Raw genomic sequence first — 21,711 nt, forward strand, 5'->3', positions numbered from 1 at the left:
AAATTGCAGAAATGTTTACCATGATCCCTAATACACTCCGAGAGTCTAATTGGGTGTGTGGAACCATTTAATTCTCCTTTAAACAACCAATTTACCAATTTACAATTTACACTGATTTCATTAATTCAAGCCAACCACGAACATTTATGACAAAAAATAATGATCATATATGGTTCCAAACGGCATTATATGACTTCAAGATATATCCCATAGAATTTAAAGACTTTTCTATACCGGGCCCTGAAACCTCCAAAATTTCTAAAAAAATGTGGATTTTAGCCTTTAATTTTGGAATTTTTAGACTATTTTTCGCCAGGAAATAAAAATTGTCGAAATATTTACCATGATCCCTAATACCCTCCGGGAGTCTAATTGGGTGGGTGGATCCATTCAATTCGCCTTTAAACAACCAATTTACCGATTTACAACTTACACTAATTTCATTAATTCTAGCCAATCACGAACATTTATGACAACAAATAATGATCATATATGGTTTTAAACGGCATTATATCACCTCAAGATGTATCCCATAGAATTTCAAGACTTTTCGACACCGGGCCTTGAAACCTCCAAAATTTCTCAAAAAGCGTGGATAGCCTTCAATTTTGAAATTTTTTTGACTATTTTTCACCCTTAAATAAAAATTTCCTAAATGTTTACCATGATCCCTAATACCCTCCGGGATTCCAAATGGGTGGGTGGAACCATCCAATCTACATTTAAACGACTAACGATTTACAACTTACACCGATTTCATTAATTCAAGCCAACCAGGAACATTTATGACTACAAATAATGATCATATATGGTTTCAAACGGCATTTTATGACCCCGAGATGTATACTAGAGAATTTCTAGAATTTTCGACACCGAGCCCTTAAACCTCCAAAATTTCTCAAAAAGCGTGGATGTTATCCTTCAATTTTGGAATTTTTTGACAATTTTTCGCCTCGAATTAAAAATCGCCGAAATTTTTTATCATGATCCCTAATACCCACCTGGAGTCCAAATGGGTGGGTGCAACCATCCAATTTGCCTTTAAACGATCAATTTACAACTTACAACGATTTTATTCATTCAAACCAACCACGAACATTTTTGACGATAAAACATGATCATATATGGTTCCAAATGGCATTATATGACCCCGAGATGTATCCCATAAAATTTCAAGAGTTTTCGACACCAGGCCCTGAAACCTCCAAAATTTCTCAAAATGCGTGGATATTAGCCTTCAATTTTAAAAATTTTTGACTATTTTTCGCCTAGAAATAAAAATTGCCGAAATTTTACCATGATCTATAATACCCTCCGGGAATCCAATTGGTTGGGTGGAACCATTCAATTCGCCTTTAAACGACCAATTTACCGATTTACAACTTACCCCGATTTCATTAATTCAAGCCAACCACGAACATTTATGACAAAAAATAATGATCATATATGGTTCCAAACGACATTAAATGACCCCAAGATGTATCCCATATAATTTCAAGAATTTTTGACACCGGGCCTCGAAACCTTCAAAATTTCTCAAAAAGCGTGGATATTAGCCTTTTATTTTGGAATTTTTTTACTATTTTTCGCCCGGATATAAAAATTGCCGAAACGATAACCATGGTCCCTAATACCCTCCAGGAGTACAATTGGGTGGGTGAAACCATCCAATTTGCCTTTAAACGACCACTTTATCGGTTTACAATTTTTACTGATTTCATTAATTCAAGCCTACCACGAACATTTATGACAACAAATTATGATCATATATGGTTCCAAACAACATTATATGATTCCGAGATTTATTACCTAAAATTTCAAGAATTTTCAAAACCGAACCCTGAAAACTCAAAAAATTCTCAAAAACCATGGATATTAGCCTTCAATATTGGATTTTTTTGACTATTTTTGCCCGGAAATAAAAATTGCCGAAATGTTTACCATGATCCCTAAAACCCTCCTGGAGTCCAAATGGTTGGGTGGAACCATTCAATTTACCTTTAAACGACCAATTTAGCGGTTTACAACTTGCACCGATTTCATTTATTCAAGCCAACCACGAACATTTATGATAACAAATAATGATCATATATGGTTCCAAACGGAATTATATGACCCCGAGATTTATTCCCTTGAATTTTAAAAACTTTTCGACACCGGGACCCGAAACCTCCAAAATTTTTCAAAAAACGTGGATATTAGCCTCTAATTTTGGAAGTTTTTGACTAATTTTCGCCCGAAAATAAAAATTTCTGAAATGTTTACCATAGTCCCTAATACCCTCCGGGAATCTAATTACATGGTTGGAACCATCCAATTTGGCTTAAAACGACAAATTTACCGATTTACAACTTGCACCTATTTAATTAATTCTAGCCTAAAACGAACAAATAATGATCATATATGGTTCCAAATGGCATTATATGACCCCAATGTATATCTATAGAATTTCAAGACTTTTCGACACCGTGCCTCGAAACCTCAAAAATTTCTCAAAAAGCTTGGATATTAGCCTTTAATTTTGGTATTTTTTTTACTATTTTTCGCCCGGAGATAAAAATTGCCGAAACATTAATCATGGCCCCTAATACCCTCCGAGAGAAAAATTGGGTGGGTGGAACCATCCAATTTGCCTTTAAACGGCCAATTTACCGGTTTACAACTTGCACCGATTTCATAAATTCAAGCCTACCACGAACATTTATGACAACAAATTATGATCATATATGGTTCCAAACAACATTATATAACTCCGAGATTTATTCCCTAAAATTTGAAGAATTTTCGAAACCGAGTCCTGAAAACTAAAAAAACTCTCAAAAAGTGTGGATATTAGCCTTCAATTTTAAATTTTTTTACTATTTTTCGCCCGGAAATAAAAATTTCCGTAATGTTTACCATGGTCCCTAATAATCTCTAGGAGTCGAATTGGGTGGGTGGAACCATCCAATTTGCCTTTAAATGATAAATTTACTGGTTTACAATTTTCACCGATTTCATTAATTCAAGCCTACCACGAACATTTATGATAACAAATAATGATCTTATATGATTCCAAACAACATTATATGACCCCAAAAAGTATCCCATAAAATTTCAATGCTTTTCGACACTAGCCCCCGAAACCTCCAAAATTTCTCAAATAGCGTGGATATTAGCCTTCAATTTTAGAATTTTTTGACTATTTTTCGCCCGGAAATAAAAATTTCCGTGATGATTACCATGGTCCCTAATACCCTCCGGGAGTCCCATTGGGTGGGTGGAACCATCCAATTTGCCTTTAAACGATAAATTTACCGGTTTACAGCTTTCACGGATTTCATTAATTCAAGCCAACCACGAACATTTATGACAATAAATAATGATCATATATGATTCCAAACAGCATTATATGACCTCGAAATTTATTCCCTAGAATTTCAAGACTTTTCGACACCGAGCCCTAAAATCTTCAAAATTTCTCAAAAAGCTTGGATATTAGCCTCCAATTTTGGAATTTTTTGACTATTTTTCGCCCGAAAATCATAATTGCCGAAATGTTTCTACGGTTCTGAATATCCTCCGGGAGTCCAATTAGGTGGTTGGAACCATCCAAATTTCCTTTAAACGACCAATTTACCGGTTTGCAACTTTCACCGATTTCATTATTTCAAGCCAACCACGAACATTTATGACAACAAATAATGATCATATATGATTCCAAACGACATTATATGACCTCAATATTTATGCCCTAGAATTTCAATACATTTCGACACCGCCCCTAAAACCTCAAAAATTTCTCAAAAAGCGTGGATATTAACCTTCAATTTTGGAATTTTTTTGACTATTTTTCGCCCGTAAATAAAAATTGCCGAAATGATTACCATGATCCCTAATACCCTCAGGGAGTTCAATTGGGTGGGTGGAACTATCCAATTTGCCTTTAAACAAACTATTTACAGGTTTAAAACTTACACCGATTTCATTAATTCAAGCCAACCACGAACATTTATGACAACAAATAATGATCATATATGGTTCCAAACGAAATTATATGACCTCGAGAAGTATCCCATAGAATTTAAAAACTTTTCGACACAGGGCCCGAAACTTTCAAAATTTCTCAAAAAGCGTGGATATAATCTTCAATTTTGAAATTTTTATAACTTTTTCACTCGGGTATAAAAATTTCCGAAATGTTTACCATGGTCCCAATTACCCTCCGGGAGTCCAATTGGGTGGGTGGAACCATCCAATTTTCCTTTAAACGACCAATTTACCGTTTTACAACTTGCATCGATTTCATTAACTCAAGCCTACCACGAACATTTATGACCACAAATTATTATCATATATGGTTCCAAACAACATTATATGACCTCGAGATTTATTCCCTAAAATTTCGAGAATTTTTGAAACCGAGCCTAAAAACTCAAACAATGCTAAAAAAGCGTGGATATAGCCTTTAATTTTGGATTTTTGACTATTTTTCGCCCGGAAGTAAAAATTGCCGAAATGTTTACCATGGTCCCTAATACCCTCTAGGAGTCCAATTGGTGGGTGGAACCATCCAATTTTCCTTTAAACGACAAATTTACTAGTTTACAACTTACACCGATTTCATTAATTATTCATGCCTACCGCGAACATTTATGACAACAAATAATGATCATATATGGTTCTAAAGGGCATTATATAACCCCAATATGTATCCCATAGAATTTGAAGACTTTTCGACACTGGGCCCCGAACACTCAAAAAATTTCTCAAAAAGCGTGAATATTAGCCTTCAATTTTGGAATTTTTTGATTTTTTTCGCCTCGAAATAAAAATGCCAAAATATTTACCATGGTCCCTAATACCCTCCAGGAGTTCAATTGGGTGGGTGGAACTATCCAATTTACCTTTAACGACCAATTTAGTATTTTACAACTTACACTGATTTCATTAATTTAAGCTTACCACGAGCATTTATGAAAACAAATAATAATCATATATTATTTCAAATGGCATTATATGATCCCAAGATTTATTCCCTTGAATTTCAAGAATTTTCGAAACCAGACCTTGAATACTCCAAAAATTCTCAAAAAGCGTGGATATAAATTTTGGGAATTTTTTTACTTTTCTTCGCCCGGAAATAAAAATTGGCGAAATGTTTACTATGGTCCCTAATACCCTACAAGAGTCCAATTGGGTGGGTGGAACCAACCAATTTTCCTTTAAACGATCAATTTACCGGTTTACAAGTTACACTGATTTCATTAATTCAAGCCTGCCATGAACATTATTGACAACAAATAATGATCATATATGGTTTCAAATGACATTATATGACCCCGAGATGTAATCCCTAAAATTTCAAGAATTTTCGAAACCAGGCCCTGAGACTCCAAAAATTCTCAATAAACGTGGATATTAGCTTTCAATTTTGGAATTTTTTGACTTTTTTTTCACCTGGATATAAAAATTTCCGAAATTTTTACTATGGTCCCAAATACCCTTCGGAAGTCCAATTGGGTGGGTGGAACCATCCAATTTTCCTTTAACGACCAATTTACCGGTTTACAACTTGCACCGATTTCATTAATTCAAGCCAACCACGAACATTTATGAGAACAAATAATTATCATATATATAAGGTTCCAAACGGCATTAAATGACCCCGATATGTATCCCATAGAATTTCAAGACTTTTTGACACTGGGTTCCGAAACCTCCAAAATTTCTCAAAAAGCGTGGATTTTGGGATTTTTTGACTTTTTTTTTGCCCGAAAATAAAAATTTATGAAATGTTTATCGTGGTCTCTAATACCCTCCGGGAGTCCAATTGGGTGGGTGGAACCATCCAATTTATTTTTAAACGATCAATTTACTAGTTTACAACTTACACCGATTTCATTAATTCAAGCATACCATGAATATTTATGACAACAAATAATGATCATATATGGTTCCAAACGACATTATATGACCCTTAGATGTATTTCCTAGAATTTTCGAAACCGGGCAATGAAGACTCCAAAAATTCTCAAAGTGCGTGAATATTAGCCTTCAATTTTGAGATTGTTTTTGCTTTTGTTTATAATATTCCCTAATACTCTCCGAGGGTCCAATTGAATGGGTGAAACCATCCAATTTGCCTTTAAACGACCAATTTACCGGTTTGCAACTTGCAAAGATTTTATTAATTCAAGTCTACCACGAACATTTATGACAACAAATAATGATCATAGATGGTTACAAACGGCATTATATGACCCCGAAATGTATCTCATAGAATTTCAAGACTTTTCGAAATAGGGCCCCGAAACCTCAAAAATTTCTCAAAAAGTGTGGATATATTAGCCTTCAATTTTAGAATTTTTTGACATTTTTTTTGTCCGAAAATAAAAATTGTTGAAATGTTTACCATGGTCCCTAATACCCTTCGGGGGTCCAATTGGGTATGTGGATCCATTCAATTTGCTTTTAAACTCCCAATTTACTGGTATACAACTTCCACGATTTACCGGTTTACAACGGTCAATTTAATTAACTAGCATCGAACCCGACTTGAAACGAAATTGACCCAAACCCGTTTTAACCTGTCAAAACCTGAATTTATCCAGACTTGTAACTAACCTGACCTGAATTCAACCCGACCTGTTCCTAATAACCTGACCCGAATTTAACCCAACCTGTTACAAACCGACCCAAAATCAACCCGACTTTTTATTAACTTGACCCAAATTTAACCCAATTTGTTATTGACCCAACCCAAATTTTACCATACCTATTACTTACCCAACCCAAAAATTCAACCCGATCTGTTACTAACCCGACTAGAAATTAACACGACTTGTTATTGATCCGACCTAAATTCAACCCAAATTGTTCCTGACCCAATTTCAAATCACCTTAAATGCAATTTAGATCATGCCTTATTATTGTCGATCAAAGTATTTTTCTTGGGAGACCTAGTCGGTCCAGGCTAGCAAATGAAAGGAGCGTCATCCTCAAATTTAAGAGTTAAATATAGTGTATATTTGTTGTATGGTCAAAGGAGATAATTATCATCTTAAATTATAGACTACAGTTCCCTAGTATATTGCCATATATATTATAGTCAAAGGAAATAATTAGCTTGATAAAAATGATAATTATCTATTTATAGTTAGTTGAGCCCGAATATGACCTGACTTGAAAATGACCCGACCTGATTGTAACCTGCAAATTTTTTACTTGAACATAACCCGACTTGAATCCGAGAATGACCCGACTTGGAAATGACCCAACCTGATTATAACTTGAAAATTATTGACTTGAACCGAACCCGACTTGAACCCGAGATTGACCCGACTTGAAAATGACCCTACCTGATTATAACCCGCAAATTATTGACTTGAACTGAACCCGACTCAAACCCGAGAATGACCCAACCTGATTCTAACCCGCAAATTATTGACTTGAACCGAACCCGACTCGAACTTGAGAATTACCCTAACCCGTTTCAACCTGTGAAAACCCGAATTAAACTTGGCCTATTGTTCACCTGACCCGAATGTAACCCAACCTAAACCCGACCCAAACCCAATAAGAAGTATGACCCGACGTGACCCGACTCAAGCATGAACCAACCCAAACCCGACTCTCTTATGTTATGGAATTAATCTGAATTGACCCGACCCACTCTTACCCTATCCAAACTCGACTCGTTTACCCGAATTAACAGCTGTACTTAATATACTATTGATAAGCCAAAACACATATATCGTTCAACCTCAAATGATAAAACGCTATTGAAAAAAAGGCAGTACAAAGAATAAGTAATACAAAGTATCCAATAGATAAAACAGTAGTAATCAGAGCGTTTCCCTTAAATAAGTCATTCTTCAACTTGCGAATCAAGATCCACAAGGAGTGATGGGCCGCTATCAGGTATGGTCTATACTAAGGAACAAAAACAGTAAAAATCAATTAACATAATAAAATTAATAATAATAGTATAATAAAAACTACACTCTTTTCTTTACCCTCTTTCTTCGTCGAAAATCTCGCTGAAATAATAACAGTATAGAATAAAAAAATAATAGTATAAAATTAACAATTACAGTATATTTATCATAAGCAAAAAACAAAAAAAGTATTGGTATGAACCATATCAGATATGGGCTTATAATTTACTGAAGATCCACCATACCAAATGACAACCAAACACATCCTCTCCAACTTAACCATCCTCCTATGCCTTTCCATTTTCACTCTGCAGTAAGTTCATTTGGACTTAGTCATACTACCTCAATTTCATATTATTTGCGACGATTAGATATTTTTTCTCTCTAGTTTATGTTAAATCGTTGTAAATAATATGAAATAGAAGTAGTATATTGCTTGATAATAGTTTTTTCAATGCCTCCTAAAGCTAAGGCCAAATCAAAATTTCACAATGTTGCCTATTTTATGAATTAAAGTTATGTACAATTCTAATTTCTAAAGCACGATGTATGACTTATTTGACTTGGTAATTGGTTTGAATGGTTTCCATTGTTTGTTTGGATGCTAATTGTAGTAGACTTGTCTTCTTTCATTCAGACAAATCTCTTCATGTGAATGTGTGATCCACATGATCCTATTTGGATCGAGATCTTTCTTATTAATAGAGTAGATAATCATGGTGAGCATGACTATTTTATTTAATACGAGTACTAATTATAATTAGAGGATAGTCTCAAATAATAATTGTAATACTCGTGTCAGCTCTCACGTGATGATGCCGGCCTTTCTACTGATTTGTTCAGATTCCCTTCGTCGTTTACCATCTCTATTGACACGTAGTATTATTGTTATAAAAACAGTTGTTTAAAAACGTGTTTTGAAACCGTAAAAAGTTAAATAAGATAAGGTATAGGGATGGAGGGAGTATCATTATATACTTAACCCACCAAATAGAGAAAAACTGTAATAGGCATATCTTCTTTGGTGTAATTGATTTGTTTCTACAATTGGTGTAAATATTAGAGATGGAAAGAGTATCATTTACACTTATCTTAACCCAACAAATTGGGGTTGGAAAAATTGTAATACACATTTCTTTTGTTATTTACCATTTGTGTAGTTCTTTTGTCCTCACTAAAAGTTTTAAAAAGAAAGAAAACATGTTGACAGTGATGCATTTGTTAACAAGACAATAATTTAAGAGAAAATGTGTTAATTGCATCCATTTAAAGTTTGTATTTTGTAAATTGTAAATTGTATTTTAATTCAATTTTTTCATCGTTTTACATGTCAAAAAATATTCGGCCAATATTTTAGCGGCCATTTTAGTTTTCAAGGTTACGAAATGTGCTCGGAATTTGCAAAAAAATAACATAAGTACCTCGTTTTGCGTAACAAAAATATATCGATATGTGGGAAACTATTTTTTGATGTATAAACGAGACACTTACGTTATTTTTCTGCTGATTCTGAGCTCAATTCGGAACTTTTAGAAGTAAAATGACCTTTAACAGCTTAACCGAATATTTTTTCGACACATAACCTGATGAAAAAATTGAATCGGACTACAATTTAGGATTTATAAGAATTTTTGGGCTGCAATTTGCAATTTTTTTAAAATAAATGCAATTTGCAAAATATTAACTTTAACTGAATGCAATTTGAGTAAAATGAATACGAAGTAGCATATTTAATTATGAGGTGCGAAAACAATGTCTCTTTTATTTCCGATTATATAAAAATACTGGAGTACTTTATTATTTTGATCGGTTCTCTACCAATTATCTAGGTCCAACATTAAAAAAACAATAAAATTAGAAAAGATCTATTCTCCTTATTAAAGTGTTGCAATTATCACGAAAACACAATATCCCACTAAATAATAAAAGGTGCTATAATTAACCCGTCAGTATCCATATCACAAGGAGCTAAAACTGATCCATCAAAATAACATCAATCGCACCTCTATTCCCACCAACGAAGAGAGAGAAATTAACAGCCAACACTCATCAGCAACAATGGCGAGAAACCCTGCGTTGTTAAACGCAATAATCTTCTTATCCTTAGCTCTGATCGCTCGATCTGTATCGGTAAGTCTAAATCCAATCACACATTTTACATTTGATAAATTTCTCCAAAACATTTCTAATCAAAAATTAAATTCATTTCTTTTGCACAACAGGCTGGCGACGAATCAGAATGCGTGTACACCATATACGTCAGGACAGGTTCCGTCATAAAAGCAGGGACGGACTCTAAGATCAGCCTCGAATTGTGGGGTCAAAAAGGCGACGGAGTTAGAATTACCGACATCCAAAGCTGGGGCGGGCTAATGGGCCAAAACTACGACTACTTCGAGAGGGGTAACTTGGACGTGTTCAGTGGGCGCGGCCCATGTCTGAATGCACCAGTTTGTGGCATGAGGGTGATCTCCGATGGGTCGGGCCCACACCATGGTTGGTACTGTAACTATGTTGAGGTTACAACTACTGGGCCCCATGTTAAGTGCGCACAACAGAAGTTTGATGTTGAGCAATGGCTTAAATCTGATTCTTATCCTTATGAACTTTCTGCTACTAGAAATTATTGTCCTGTTTCTTTGTCTAACCAAGCTGTTGTTCCTGCTTTGAGATCTGTTGCTTCATCTTGAATAAGATTTGTGGTTTGTGATGAGATTGAGAGTTTGAGGTAAGATTAACTTGGTTTTGTAAGTTATTTGTGATATTAATAAAAGTTTTGTTGAGGGGTTTTTGTGTGAATTTGTTGATTATTTGCTTGATTTCATTATAATGTTGTATAGTTGGATGGGTCAAAAAAAAAAAAAAAAAAAAATGTTGTATAGTTGGAAAGACTTACCATGTTACTTGCTGCTTCTATTCAAATTTGTCGTCTATTTTGATGTATTTTTAAGATTATTGATTTTATCTTTAAGATTGAACAACCAAACTTGATTAGACAATGTGTAATTAAGCAAGTTAAAACAGAGTAATTGAGTATTGACATTTCACATCTGAAATCAGGTTAACTACTACATCCAACTATCCAAGAACAATGATAAATTTGGCGAAAACAAATAAAATGAGGTGGATCATCTCAAGTGACAACTCAGGTTAATCATGATGTATCTTTGACTAATAGTGTAATAGGAATGGGTCCATTGAAAAACATGATCAATTGTCTGATTTGTTAGCTTGAAGAGAAGCGGAAAATGGGTCGGACAAAACTTTAATTCAAGTAATTGTATAATGGTGGGACTAATATACTCCGTAATAAAGTTTTAAGTCCATTTTACGAATTCTTGTTCAACAGTGAGGATGCCTCAGATTGTTGTTTCATCTATAACGACTTAGGAGTATGAACTGGTGAACTAATCTGTAGTCTGAACTCTGAACTCTGAACAACTCTTGTAATCTACGAGTAATAATTAGATAAATAGATACGCGTCATACCGGTCATACGAAGGAACACATAAGAGTGCGAGAAGTGGTAAGCCTTACAATATCTGAAGTTATTACATGAAGAGTGCAATTCAACTACAAAACAAAGTAATTTAGTCCAATATAATGTAATCAAATTCTGTTTGGAAATTAGGCAAGTAACCAATCAGCCTATCACGATCAAGAATTCAAGATGGTTATTGATATCAGTATCCATCTAAAATTTTTAATGAGCAACGATCCATGATTTTTTACAAAAAACTGACCGAAAAGGATGAAATTTCACATCAAATCCAGGATATTATACAAGTAAAGGACATAATGTCATAATTTATACTTGTATTAGTACTTTAGTAGTAACCCTTCAATCTTTTCTTGGCACTTGGCATTACAATATCTACATAACCATCAAAAACTTCACTATCCAATTCTTATGGCCTATGGTTGCTCTAGCCCAGAGTCCAGACCCATTAGAAAATGACAATAGAGACTCAATGAAGATTGAACACCATGGCCCATGGGTAAGTTCTATACAAATTACTTCGTATTATTCTTTTGTCAACATGTCTCATGTTAGGTTTTTATAAGACCGCCTCATACTAAGTTTTGCCATTTTTAAATCATACTAATCCCGCCTTCTAATTCCTTTAGGAATTACTTTTTATAAGAGCACTCGTGACATTCTGTGTCTCGCAATATGATTAATATAAGATGGTTTTACACTTTACCCTAAACTTCATCTTACAAAATACATGGAGTTCACAAAGTATATCTTTTTTATTTTCTGCAAAAGTCATCCCACAAAATGAACTGATACAGATATTTGCTGTGTAAGCTGGCAAATTAACAGGATCAAATCTAAATTGAAACAAAATGATTCAGATTGCCCTGCAGTTCCCTCCTTTCTTTTCCTTCCTGCCATATTTGTTACCCTAGTCATGGAAAGCTGTATCTTAAGAAACTAAACTTTTCTTGACACTCCAACCAGGCACTATAATATAGCCAGAAAAAAAGAAAAATTATAAATTAATGAAAGAATGACGAACTTTCTCTACAATGCTTTTCTCATGTATGCTAGCTTGTATACTCTTTGATTGAGCACTCTAAGGACTCATGCTCTTCTCCACGGATTTCTTTAACCCTCGAACCACTTTGGTATATCTTGAAGGCTGGCAATGAGCCAACAACCTCGGATTTCACCAAGCTTTGGTAATCTTCAACTTCGACCTGAATGTAAAGCAAAGATTGAAATTCAGATGATCATTGGCAGTTTGTGCAATATGGCCTATATGGGCGCATACTTTAACTAATAAAAACTGAGTGTCTGACTTGGCCCTAAGTTTCAAAAGAGTAACATCAACCAATCAAAATTTGAGACCGACCTTGAGAAATTTTACGGTTTGGTATATCTTGCAGAGTTGTTCAATGAATTGCAGTGTTTGTCTCTCGCCTGGCTTATTGCAGAACAAGGCCACTGAAAGACCTGCATAATGATCCATCATATATACAAATTGTTAAGCATATATTATGAACTTCAATATATAATCAGGAACACTAAATAATAGTTAGTTTACCAACCAGGCCAGGATGTCACACTTTTGAAGTGTTCGTCACTTTGGATTTTAACTAGACTGTCATTTCCAAATTTCAAGTTTGACACATCTTCTCCCTGCTGTTTCTTGAGCTGCACCTCTACCTTAAAAAACGCCTTTGCCATGTCCTCGTCTCCCGGTGATTCTTGGAATAGGATTTCATAATCCCTTACAGCAGCTTCCCATTTTTGCAACTGACAATATTTGCAGAAAACAAAATTTAATCATGTATGCACAGCCTTTGTCCTTTGATATGTAACACTCAAGTACTCAAACACCAAAAAGATGTCTTCTTGTGTTGGAATGAAACATGGTAAATTCCATATGACTGGATTACGTGAGCATTATTCTTCTTCAATGTGTCAATTATTCAACTAATCAGGCAAGTGTTAAAACAAAACAGGTAGTATGCATCATCTATTAAGGATAAACGACAATAGCAACCAGTTAAGGGATTGCCAGGAAAGAGCCTTTCCCAAACTAATCTAGAACAGTTTTTATGCCCAAAGGAAGACAATCAATAAAAAGGATTGCTGAAAGTAAAAAGTGGACGAAAGTATGCAAACATTTGCTACTTTTTCATTATTCTTGAACATAACATTAAAAAAAAAAGGAAGCATAGTTAACTAGCACTCTAATGGGATTGCATCAGAAAAGAAAAACCATATACCTTGATATTACAGTCGGCTCTTCTTAGTCTAGCCTTGGTATAAGAGGGACGTGCGTTAAGTGCAGCAGTACAGTCCTCTATTGCTTTCTCAAACTGCCTGAGTTTGGCACGACAAGCTGCTCGGTTGCAAAGCAAGACTGAATTTTGTGGGTCATGCTCAAGTCCTTGACCATAAGCAACACAAGCTTCTGAGAACCTGCCCTCTTTGAACAAGTCATTCCCACGAGCTCGAGCATTGGACACAGCTCGAGCCCTTCGAGTCACTACACCCACCTCTCTGTTGGACGGGTCTAATCTACCTGCATGTTGAATTGCTTCCATTGCATCATCAAACCTGCAATCCCCTTTAAGAGTTTAAAAACTACTCTTTCTTACACTATGAAGATTAAGAATTTCCCATAAATACAGTCTGAATTCAGAAATGAAGAAAAACTTGTCGTGTGCCTGTATTAACAGCCAAATCAGGCTGTATTATGAAACATTAAAATAATGACAAAATTCCACAGAAATGAGAAATTTTGAGTTTGTGCCCACAACCTAATATGACATTATAACTAAAAGTTTGATCCTTCAAGGTTATCAGGAGAGCTTAGATCATACATGTCACATAACATGAGAGCCATTCTTTAACAAGTGTTCAATAAGAATAGTCAATTAAGATTAATTTGCAAAGAGTCCAACCATAGCCAAGCATGATTGTAGGCCCTGCTTATATATCATAAAAATGGCACACTATTAGACTTTTTACTTAACTTAGAAAAGAATCAGTGAAATTAACTTCTTGGTATAGTGGTGGACTAGAGAGTAAATAATCTCAAAAAAAGAAAAGCAAAAGAATAGTATATCAGCACGCAAATGGTAAGACATGACTGGATGTTTATTTAAGTTAACAATATCTAAGATTAGGACAGGAGTGAATATTGGATTAAAACAATAGTAACAAAGATTAACCGCCCCCAGTATGACAGAAAGTTCTACAGCACTAATGCACTATCAAAAGAAAAAAAATGATTTGACAATGACGAATTTATTTATTTATTTTGAATTAGAAGCTTGCTAATCTTGGTTGACAAGTTTGTAAGTAGAACACATTAAATAAGAAATAATGCACACGACGAATTCACCTAAAGCAGTTTTTAAAAGCATAGTTGGTGTAATTGGTTGGGATTACTAGAGTAATGTACAGTTAACCCCCTATCTTCAACCAACATTTTGAGCTGTCTTACAGTACATTTTTAGCAAAATCATCATGCTATCAACTAATTAATGCTACTAATTGACTTTTATGGTTAAATTAAATCATTCTTTTACCCCTCGTTTGTAATTACATTTACTTATATACTAGCAATGCCTGAAGAGGGAAACAAAAAACGACAATCAAGATTTGACAATATTTTTTAATGGGACAGACTAACCTTCCTGCAACCATGTCAACCTGAGCCCTGATCAACAATAACATAGCATTCCCTGCAGAGCCATAGAACTTAGTACACTGATCCATATCAAAATCTGGACCGTTTTCCCATGTTGTTACGGCATCTTGAGGCCGATGGAGCTTTAGATATGCCTCAGCTTGTAACGCAAATATCTTTGTTCAAGTAAACAAAAAAACATCAGCAATGTCAATAACTTAAATAGCAGTATTTGAAATTTGTATATATTACGCTTATGTTGAACAAATAACTAGTCACACAATGCAAAAGATACTAACCATAGGTGCAGAATCTGCTCCTGCAGCTATGGTATTCCCAGATTCTCTGAGCACGGTGTGCCAATCCTTCAACCTCTTAGCCTCCTCACACTTCTTCATGTGTCCTAGAACAAGCTTTGCTTTACTCATTGTATCTGGGTCGGCTTCTGGCCCGGCTCGTTTGAAGTGATAAGTAGCCTTTTCTGCTTCTCCTAATCTGAAAAAAATCGTACAGGTTTTTACATGAAAACATATCCAAGAGTAGAATAGAACCAATCTTATGGCTGATGTAGTTCGGTGAATAAAGTGACATTGTAATTATGTACCTTAGATAAAGATTAGCCAAACGATGGTGAGCCCTGTGGTAATTGGGCTCTATAACAATGGCTTCTCTGCACTCAAAAACAGCCTCAAGAAGCCGCCCTAGGGCTGTCAAAGCAGCACTCTTATTACTCCTGTAGGAAGCCTTGGAGGGGTCCAAATCAATGGCTCGCTCATACAAAGCTAAGGCTTCTGCAAAGTTGCCATTCTTATAATCTTCATTCCCCAATATCTTTAACTCCTCAGGGTCCATCCTACAAGACAATGCTCGACATAGAGAAGTCCCACCTGTTGCTTTCTCCCCGTTTTCTATCTGCTTCTTGTTCACAATGTTCCCCATCCCACTATTCGAATATTTTGATGAAAAGTTTATAACATTTTTAGGTGCTTGATGTTCTTCTGGCTTGCCATTGGAGGCTGGTTTTGTATATGTATAAGGGGATCCCCCAGGCTGCCTCAAGTTACCTAAACTACTATGGACCATCACATTGCCAGATGAAGCTCGGACAAGATTAATACCTCCTCTACCCTTCTGGTGCTCGGCTATCATCATCTCTAACTCACCGGATATCCCCAATGCTTCCTTTGGAGGCATCTTCTTTGTATTATGACCATTACTTCGATTCTGATTCTGTGTTGGTGTCAGGCTTCTTGAAGCTTGCACTACACTTGTGTCATTTGAGGATGGTCTTCTAACATGATGTTGCTGTTGCTGTTGCTGCTGATGTTGCTGCTGTTGCAATCGAACAGGAGGGCATTTTTGTTGAGGTTTAGGGCCACCGCGGCTAGAGGAAGGTTGAGAGGAGACGCTGCTGTTAGCATCAAGGTCATCAAAACTGCCTCGTCTCTTCTTGGAATTGTGGCCAACACTCGGAATTCTCTTGGGGCTGTCTACGTCATTGAGGCTACCATGTTGGCTAGGAAGGGAACCCGTTGACGTAGTTCTTCTAGGCCAAAACTTTTTTGTTCCTCCAAAAACAGCCCCCAGCAGCCCACACCCTGATTTCTTCTGATCTGGTGATGACGCGCCACTGCTCATGTTTTCCCTTGATTTTTTGCCAAACAACATGTAACAACGATGACTTATTCCCGACGATTTTCCGAATCAAACACCATCTATTTCAGCCTACTCCAGGAAGAATTTCCAGCATCCATGCATGTGAAATTGTAAAAACGAAATTGAAAGTTTCAAAAATGAAAAGGATGAGGGAAAAAAAAAAAAAAAAAAAAAAAACCCACCCTCCCTTACAAAGCAGGGCTGTTCATTTTATGTTATCATCAATCATCTCATTTTATCATACAAAAAAGAGATGAGACCAAAAATGCCAAACTTATTACCTTTGATTTTCTCCTAATTTGATCACCCTTTTTATTCTTTGTTCAAGATATTCAACCAAACATTGACAATGCAATGCTGGAGAGAGAAAGAAAGAGGAGGGGGAAAAGAAGGTGGGAGCCAACTTATGTTTTGAATAAATAATAAAATAATTATTTCAAAGATTTTGCTAAAAAAGTTTTTTACTTGAAGGATTTTTTTTAATATAAAATGTTTATTTTATTTTTCCTTTTTTTCCAAATTATTTTTCCTCACTTGTCAACTTAATTTCCATTTGGAAAAAAAAAAAAATTTGGAGTTGGTGGATGGGAAGGAGAAAAGCTAGGAGACCAGGTCATTTGGGGATAATCAGGATCTCTAGATTTTTAGAAACCAATGTATATTTCTTTTAAATTTAATAAACAAATTAAGAAAAAACAACCCCATAATTTTTGGCATTGAGTCCTTGTTGTCCTCAAATTACACACAGAAAATATAGGAAAATACTTTATTAAAAAAGATTGGAGGGAGAAAAAGGAAGACGTAATTACGTAAATTTTATATTAACTCCAGATATGATTACTAGCTCCTTTACTATATGATTTCTCTCAAAGAGCTGTCAAATACAAGTAAAAATAATTTTTAAAAACCTACAGCAGTTTTTTTTTATGGCTCATTTTCAATAAAAAATATACTCGGTACTTTGTAATAATTTTTGCCGTAATACAAAGTATATTAAAGTCATTAGTAATTTTTGAACCATAAATTAATGTGCAAGAACATACGGAGTAGCATTATTTTTTTTTTAAGGACACATAGCAGTTTCAGACTGTACTACTTCAGTAAAAGGCAATAAAATCCTAGTTAATGTTCTATTTTTATTTTCCAGCTGGAAATTCAAATCCCAATCAAATATGACGTGTATTACCTTATAAAAAAAATTTCTTATCACATATGACGTGTAATCAGCTAATCTGATAATTATCTTCACCTGGCCACATACTTAACAATTTCAAGATTAGAGCACACGAGATTTCACACTACTCCACTGCTATTTGTCGCTCCCAAATTACCAGGTAACGCTCCCTTTTTAACTTGAATGGACCACTATGCCCTTTATGCAATTTGGGTTATAAAAATGACCTTGTTCCCCATTTGGACACAATACATGAAACGGTCCCCTCACTTCACGACATTGCTGTCCCGAGCTTCCCAAAATCGGTCCCCACGACCTTGCAACCAAATCGGTCCCCACAACCACCTAAATTTTCTATTTTCAAAAATCGTTAAATTTTCCGACGGGTCTTGGGCCATGGACGGCGAGTGGAACATACGTACGCCGGAGAATGCGTCGGATCATTCTGTAAGTTTTTTTTTTTATTTTCGGTAATTAGGACATCCGCCTAAAATTTCCGGATGTCCTAGGTACATCCGCCTAAAATTTCCGGATGTACCATGGAACATCCGGAAATTTCAAGCGGAAGATGGGATCCGCCTAAAAAATCCGGATGTTCCATGGTACATCCGGAAATTTTAGGCGGATGTCCCTATTAATTTTTTTTTAAAAATGTTAAGTACGTTTATTTAATTTTTTATGTTTATTAAGTTTTTTTTTTTTATGTATTTTTTTTTCGTGGTCTTGTGATTATTGTTGTGATTTAGTATTTGATAATTAATGTAATTTTGTTGTATTAATATGATTATTAGTAATATGTTTATTTTTTGTTTCATTATTATTATTATTATTATTGTTATTATTAGTAATACGTTGATATTATTGTTGTTGTTGTTGTAGTTGATATTATTATTGTTGTTGTTGTTATTTTTATTGTTGTTGTTGATATTGTTATTATTAATTAGTAGAAATATAATTTTAATTTTAATATTATTATTATTATTATTGTTATTATTATTATTTTTTATTTATTAATTAATGTTATGGTCTTATAAATTGTTTTGTAGTTGTTGTTATAATTTTTTATTATCATTAATATTGTTATTGTTTTGTATTTGTTGTTATTATTATTAGTATTGTTATTAGTATTGTTATTATTATTATTATTAGTAGTAGTAGTAGTATTGTTTTTATTATTTTTATTATAATTATTATTATTATTTTTGTTTTTATTATTATTATTTTGACATAAAGCATGTTTTGTTTAATTTGTATAGGATATGGAATCTGAGGAAGGCGGTGACGGTGTGAATTATAGTGAGAATTTTGTCACCGATACGTTTTTCCCTACATTTGACGATGCTGTTACATGGGCTGATGGTTTTTCCATAAAATTGGGATTTATATTGGTGAAATCGTCTTATACCAAAAACCAGAGATGGTCGGACGTATCGGTATTTGCGATGTGATCGGTCACGAAGGAGCAAGCCGAGAGATTTGGAGAACGCAATAAGGAAGGACACCAAAACCAAAGCTAATGGTTGTCCATTCTACATCAAGATATATTATGATGTCAGCACCGAAAGTTGGAAGATCATTGCGAAAAATGATCACACCGGGACACATAACCACCCAATGATTGTGTACCCAGAGGGTCACCGTAAAGTGAGCGGATTGAGTCCGGGTGCAAAACAGGTTGTGCGGGACATGACAAAGTCCAAGGTTGCTCCCCGTAACATCATGTCCACTATTGCCGAGCAATTTCCTGATGATCATCCAAACATCCGACACATTTACAATTGCCGAAATGACTTCAGGATGGAAATGTCCGAAGGAAGAGGAGTTGTTCAGCAATTTCTTCATCTGGCGAGAGAGAGTAAATACATTTACTGGTTCACGAACGATGATCACAACGTTTTGCAACATGCATTTATGGTGCACCCGATCATGGTCAACATACTCCGCACATACCCACATGTCATAGGTATGGATTCTACTTACAAGACCAATCGATATAACATGCCTTTCTTAGTAGGCGTGACACCGACAAACCAGAATTTTCTAGTTGGATATGTTTTCATGCGCGACGAGTGCACGGCTAGCTATCGGTGGGTGTTGCAGAGATTAAGGGAGTTGATTGGGATTGATAAAGAGCCATCTGTATTTATTTCAGACCGTGATCTTGGGCTATGTGCGGCTTTGAGAGAAGTCTTTCCAGGGACGTCACATTTACTCTGTCTATGGCACATCAACAGAGATGTGGAGGCTAAGGTGACGAAGATGTTTGCAAACAAGACGGTTGGTGTCAGTTTTAGAGCTGGGAGATGGTTCAAAATCGTGAATGCAACAACACAGGCGGAGTATGATCGTGCTCTAACTGCCATGCAAGTGAGGTGGGGAAAATATCCGGAAGTGATTCAGTATGTTCAGAGAACTTGGCTTTGTCATAAGGAGAAATTTGTGAAATTTTGGACGAACCAGGTTCTTCATTTTGGTAACACCACCAACTGCAGAGTTGAGAGTCAACATTCAGTAGTGAAAACTTGGTTAGAATCATCCACAGGTTAGTTGTATTATTTTATTAGTTGTTCTCGTTGTTACATAATTGTAATTATAATTGTATTTGAATTTACTAATTAGAATCACTGGCAGGTGCTTTGGATACCGTATGGGCCCGAGTCCATTGTCATATCGATAATCGCATCATACAAATTCGTAATGACTTGGAGGCATCAAGGTCTAAAATTGGTCAGATGTACAGACAGTTGCCACTGTCACGTATAAATGGCAAAGTGTCTCAACATTGCTTGAAAGTTCTGGATAACGAGACGAAAAGGATGCGGGATTTGAGTTACCAGGTCCATGAACGGTGTGGATGTGCTATGCGTCTGACCCATGGTCTTCCATGTGCTTGCCAGATACATGATTCGATAGTTGCACAGACAGGATTGTATAGCAGCCAAATTCATTCTTTCTGGAAGATACTGGTTATTGGTGATGGTGTTAACATTCCTGAAGTGGTAAATGATTCGACCGAGGAGGCTGCACATTTTCGGTCCCTAATCGACGAAGTCATGGAAAGTGACCCGGCCGTACGCCGAAATGTAACGCGAATCATTGAAGAGGAGCTACATCCAGATCATTCACACCTTGAAGAACCACATATCAACCTTAACACTCGTGGTCGACCGAAAAGAAATAACACCAAGCGTGATCGTAGCTATTTCGAGCATGCGAATCGTCAACACACTCAACGTGATGGTGACCCAAAACCAGGTAATACTAAAATTCTATATTTAATATAAAAATATGTAAACTTAATACTTATAGCTTTACTAATAATTTATCTTTTAATTTTGTGTTGTAGATCCGGAAATTCCAGGCGGATCCTCCATGGAACTTCCGGAAATTTTGGGCGGAAGTTCCAAAAGATCCGAAATTAAAAAAATAAAAAATACCTCGTCTCCACCATCGCCGCCGCCGCCACCACCAGCGCCGCCGAAGGTCCTCCCTCCGAATCTCAGCCTAATCCGCCTCGAATCACCCATTTTCTTTTGTGTTTATGATGATTGTTGTTTTTTTAAAAAATGAAGAACAATTTTTGAATTTTTTTTTTTTAAAAAAAATTGTTTTAGAGAGTTAGAGAGAGAAGTAAAGAAGTGAGAAATGTTGGTCGGGAAGGAAAAAACCGTATTTATATATTAGGGGTAAAATTGGAATTTCAAGAAAAAAAGGGAGCGTTACCCGGTAAAATGGGAGCGACAAATAACAACACCCAGAAACCTTCACACTATGGAGAGTATCTGTGCAATTAGTGCAATATGATTTCTTA

General features: G+C 35.5%; 3 protein-coding genes across 3 annotated transcripts; 2 read left to right on the forward strand and 1 right to left on the reverse strand.

Annotated features, from left to right (window-relative positions):
- Positions 1–9,843: 9,843 nt before the first annotated feature.
- Positions 9,844–10,841, forward strand: LOC110682196 (PLAT domain-containing protein 3-like). The gene is made up of 2 exons (XM_021858461.1): positions 9,844–10,049; positions 10,142–10,841. The coding sequence occupies exons 1-2, from the start codon at positions 9,978–9,980 to the stop codon at positions 10,607–10,609; spliced, it is 540 nt and encodes a 179-aa protein (XP_021714153.1). The 5' UTR covers positions 9,844–9,977; the 3' UTR covers positions 10,610–10,841.
- Positions 10,842–12,181: 1,340 nt separating this feature from the next.
- LOC110682197 (TPR repeat-containing thioredoxin TTL1-like) lies at positions 12,182–17,432 on the reverse strand. Its single transcript, XM_021858462.1, has 7 exons — positions 15,675–17,432; positions 15,370–15,565; positions 15,074–15,246; positions 13,659–13,992; positions 12,975–13,182; positions 12,779–12,879; positions 12,182–12,623 (listed from the first exon to the last, which is right to left on the reverse strand). The coding sequence occupies exons 1-7, from the start codon at positions 16,736–16,738 to the stop codon at positions 12,471–12,473; spliced, it is 2,229 nt and encodes a 742-aa protein (XP_021714154.1). The 5' UTR covers positions 16,739–17,432; the 3' UTR covers positions 12,182–12,470.
- A 1,727-nt stretch (positions 17,433–19,159) lies between these two features.
- On the forward strand, positions 19,160–21,340 carry LOC110682565 (PKS-NRPS hybrid synthetase CHGG_01239-like). The gene is made up of 3 exons (XM_021858921.1): positions 19,160–19,344; positions 19,457–20,442; positions 20,532–21,340. The coding sequence occupies exons 1-3, from the start codon at positions 19,160–19,162 to the stop codon at positions 21,182–21,184; spliced, it is 1,824 nt and encodes a 607-aa protein (XP_021714613.1). The 3' UTR covers positions 21,185–21,340.
- Positions 21,341–21,711: the final 371 nt, after the last annotated feature.

The sequence above is a fragment of the Chenopodium quinoa genome, unplaced genomic scaffold, assembly GCF_001683475.1.
Source record: "Chenopodium quinoa cultivar QQ74 unplaced genomic scaffold, ASM168347v1, whole genome shotgun sequence".
NCBI lineage: Eukaryota > Viridiplantae > Streptophyta > Magnoliopsida > Caryophyllales > Amaranthaceae > Chenopodium > Chenopodium quinoa.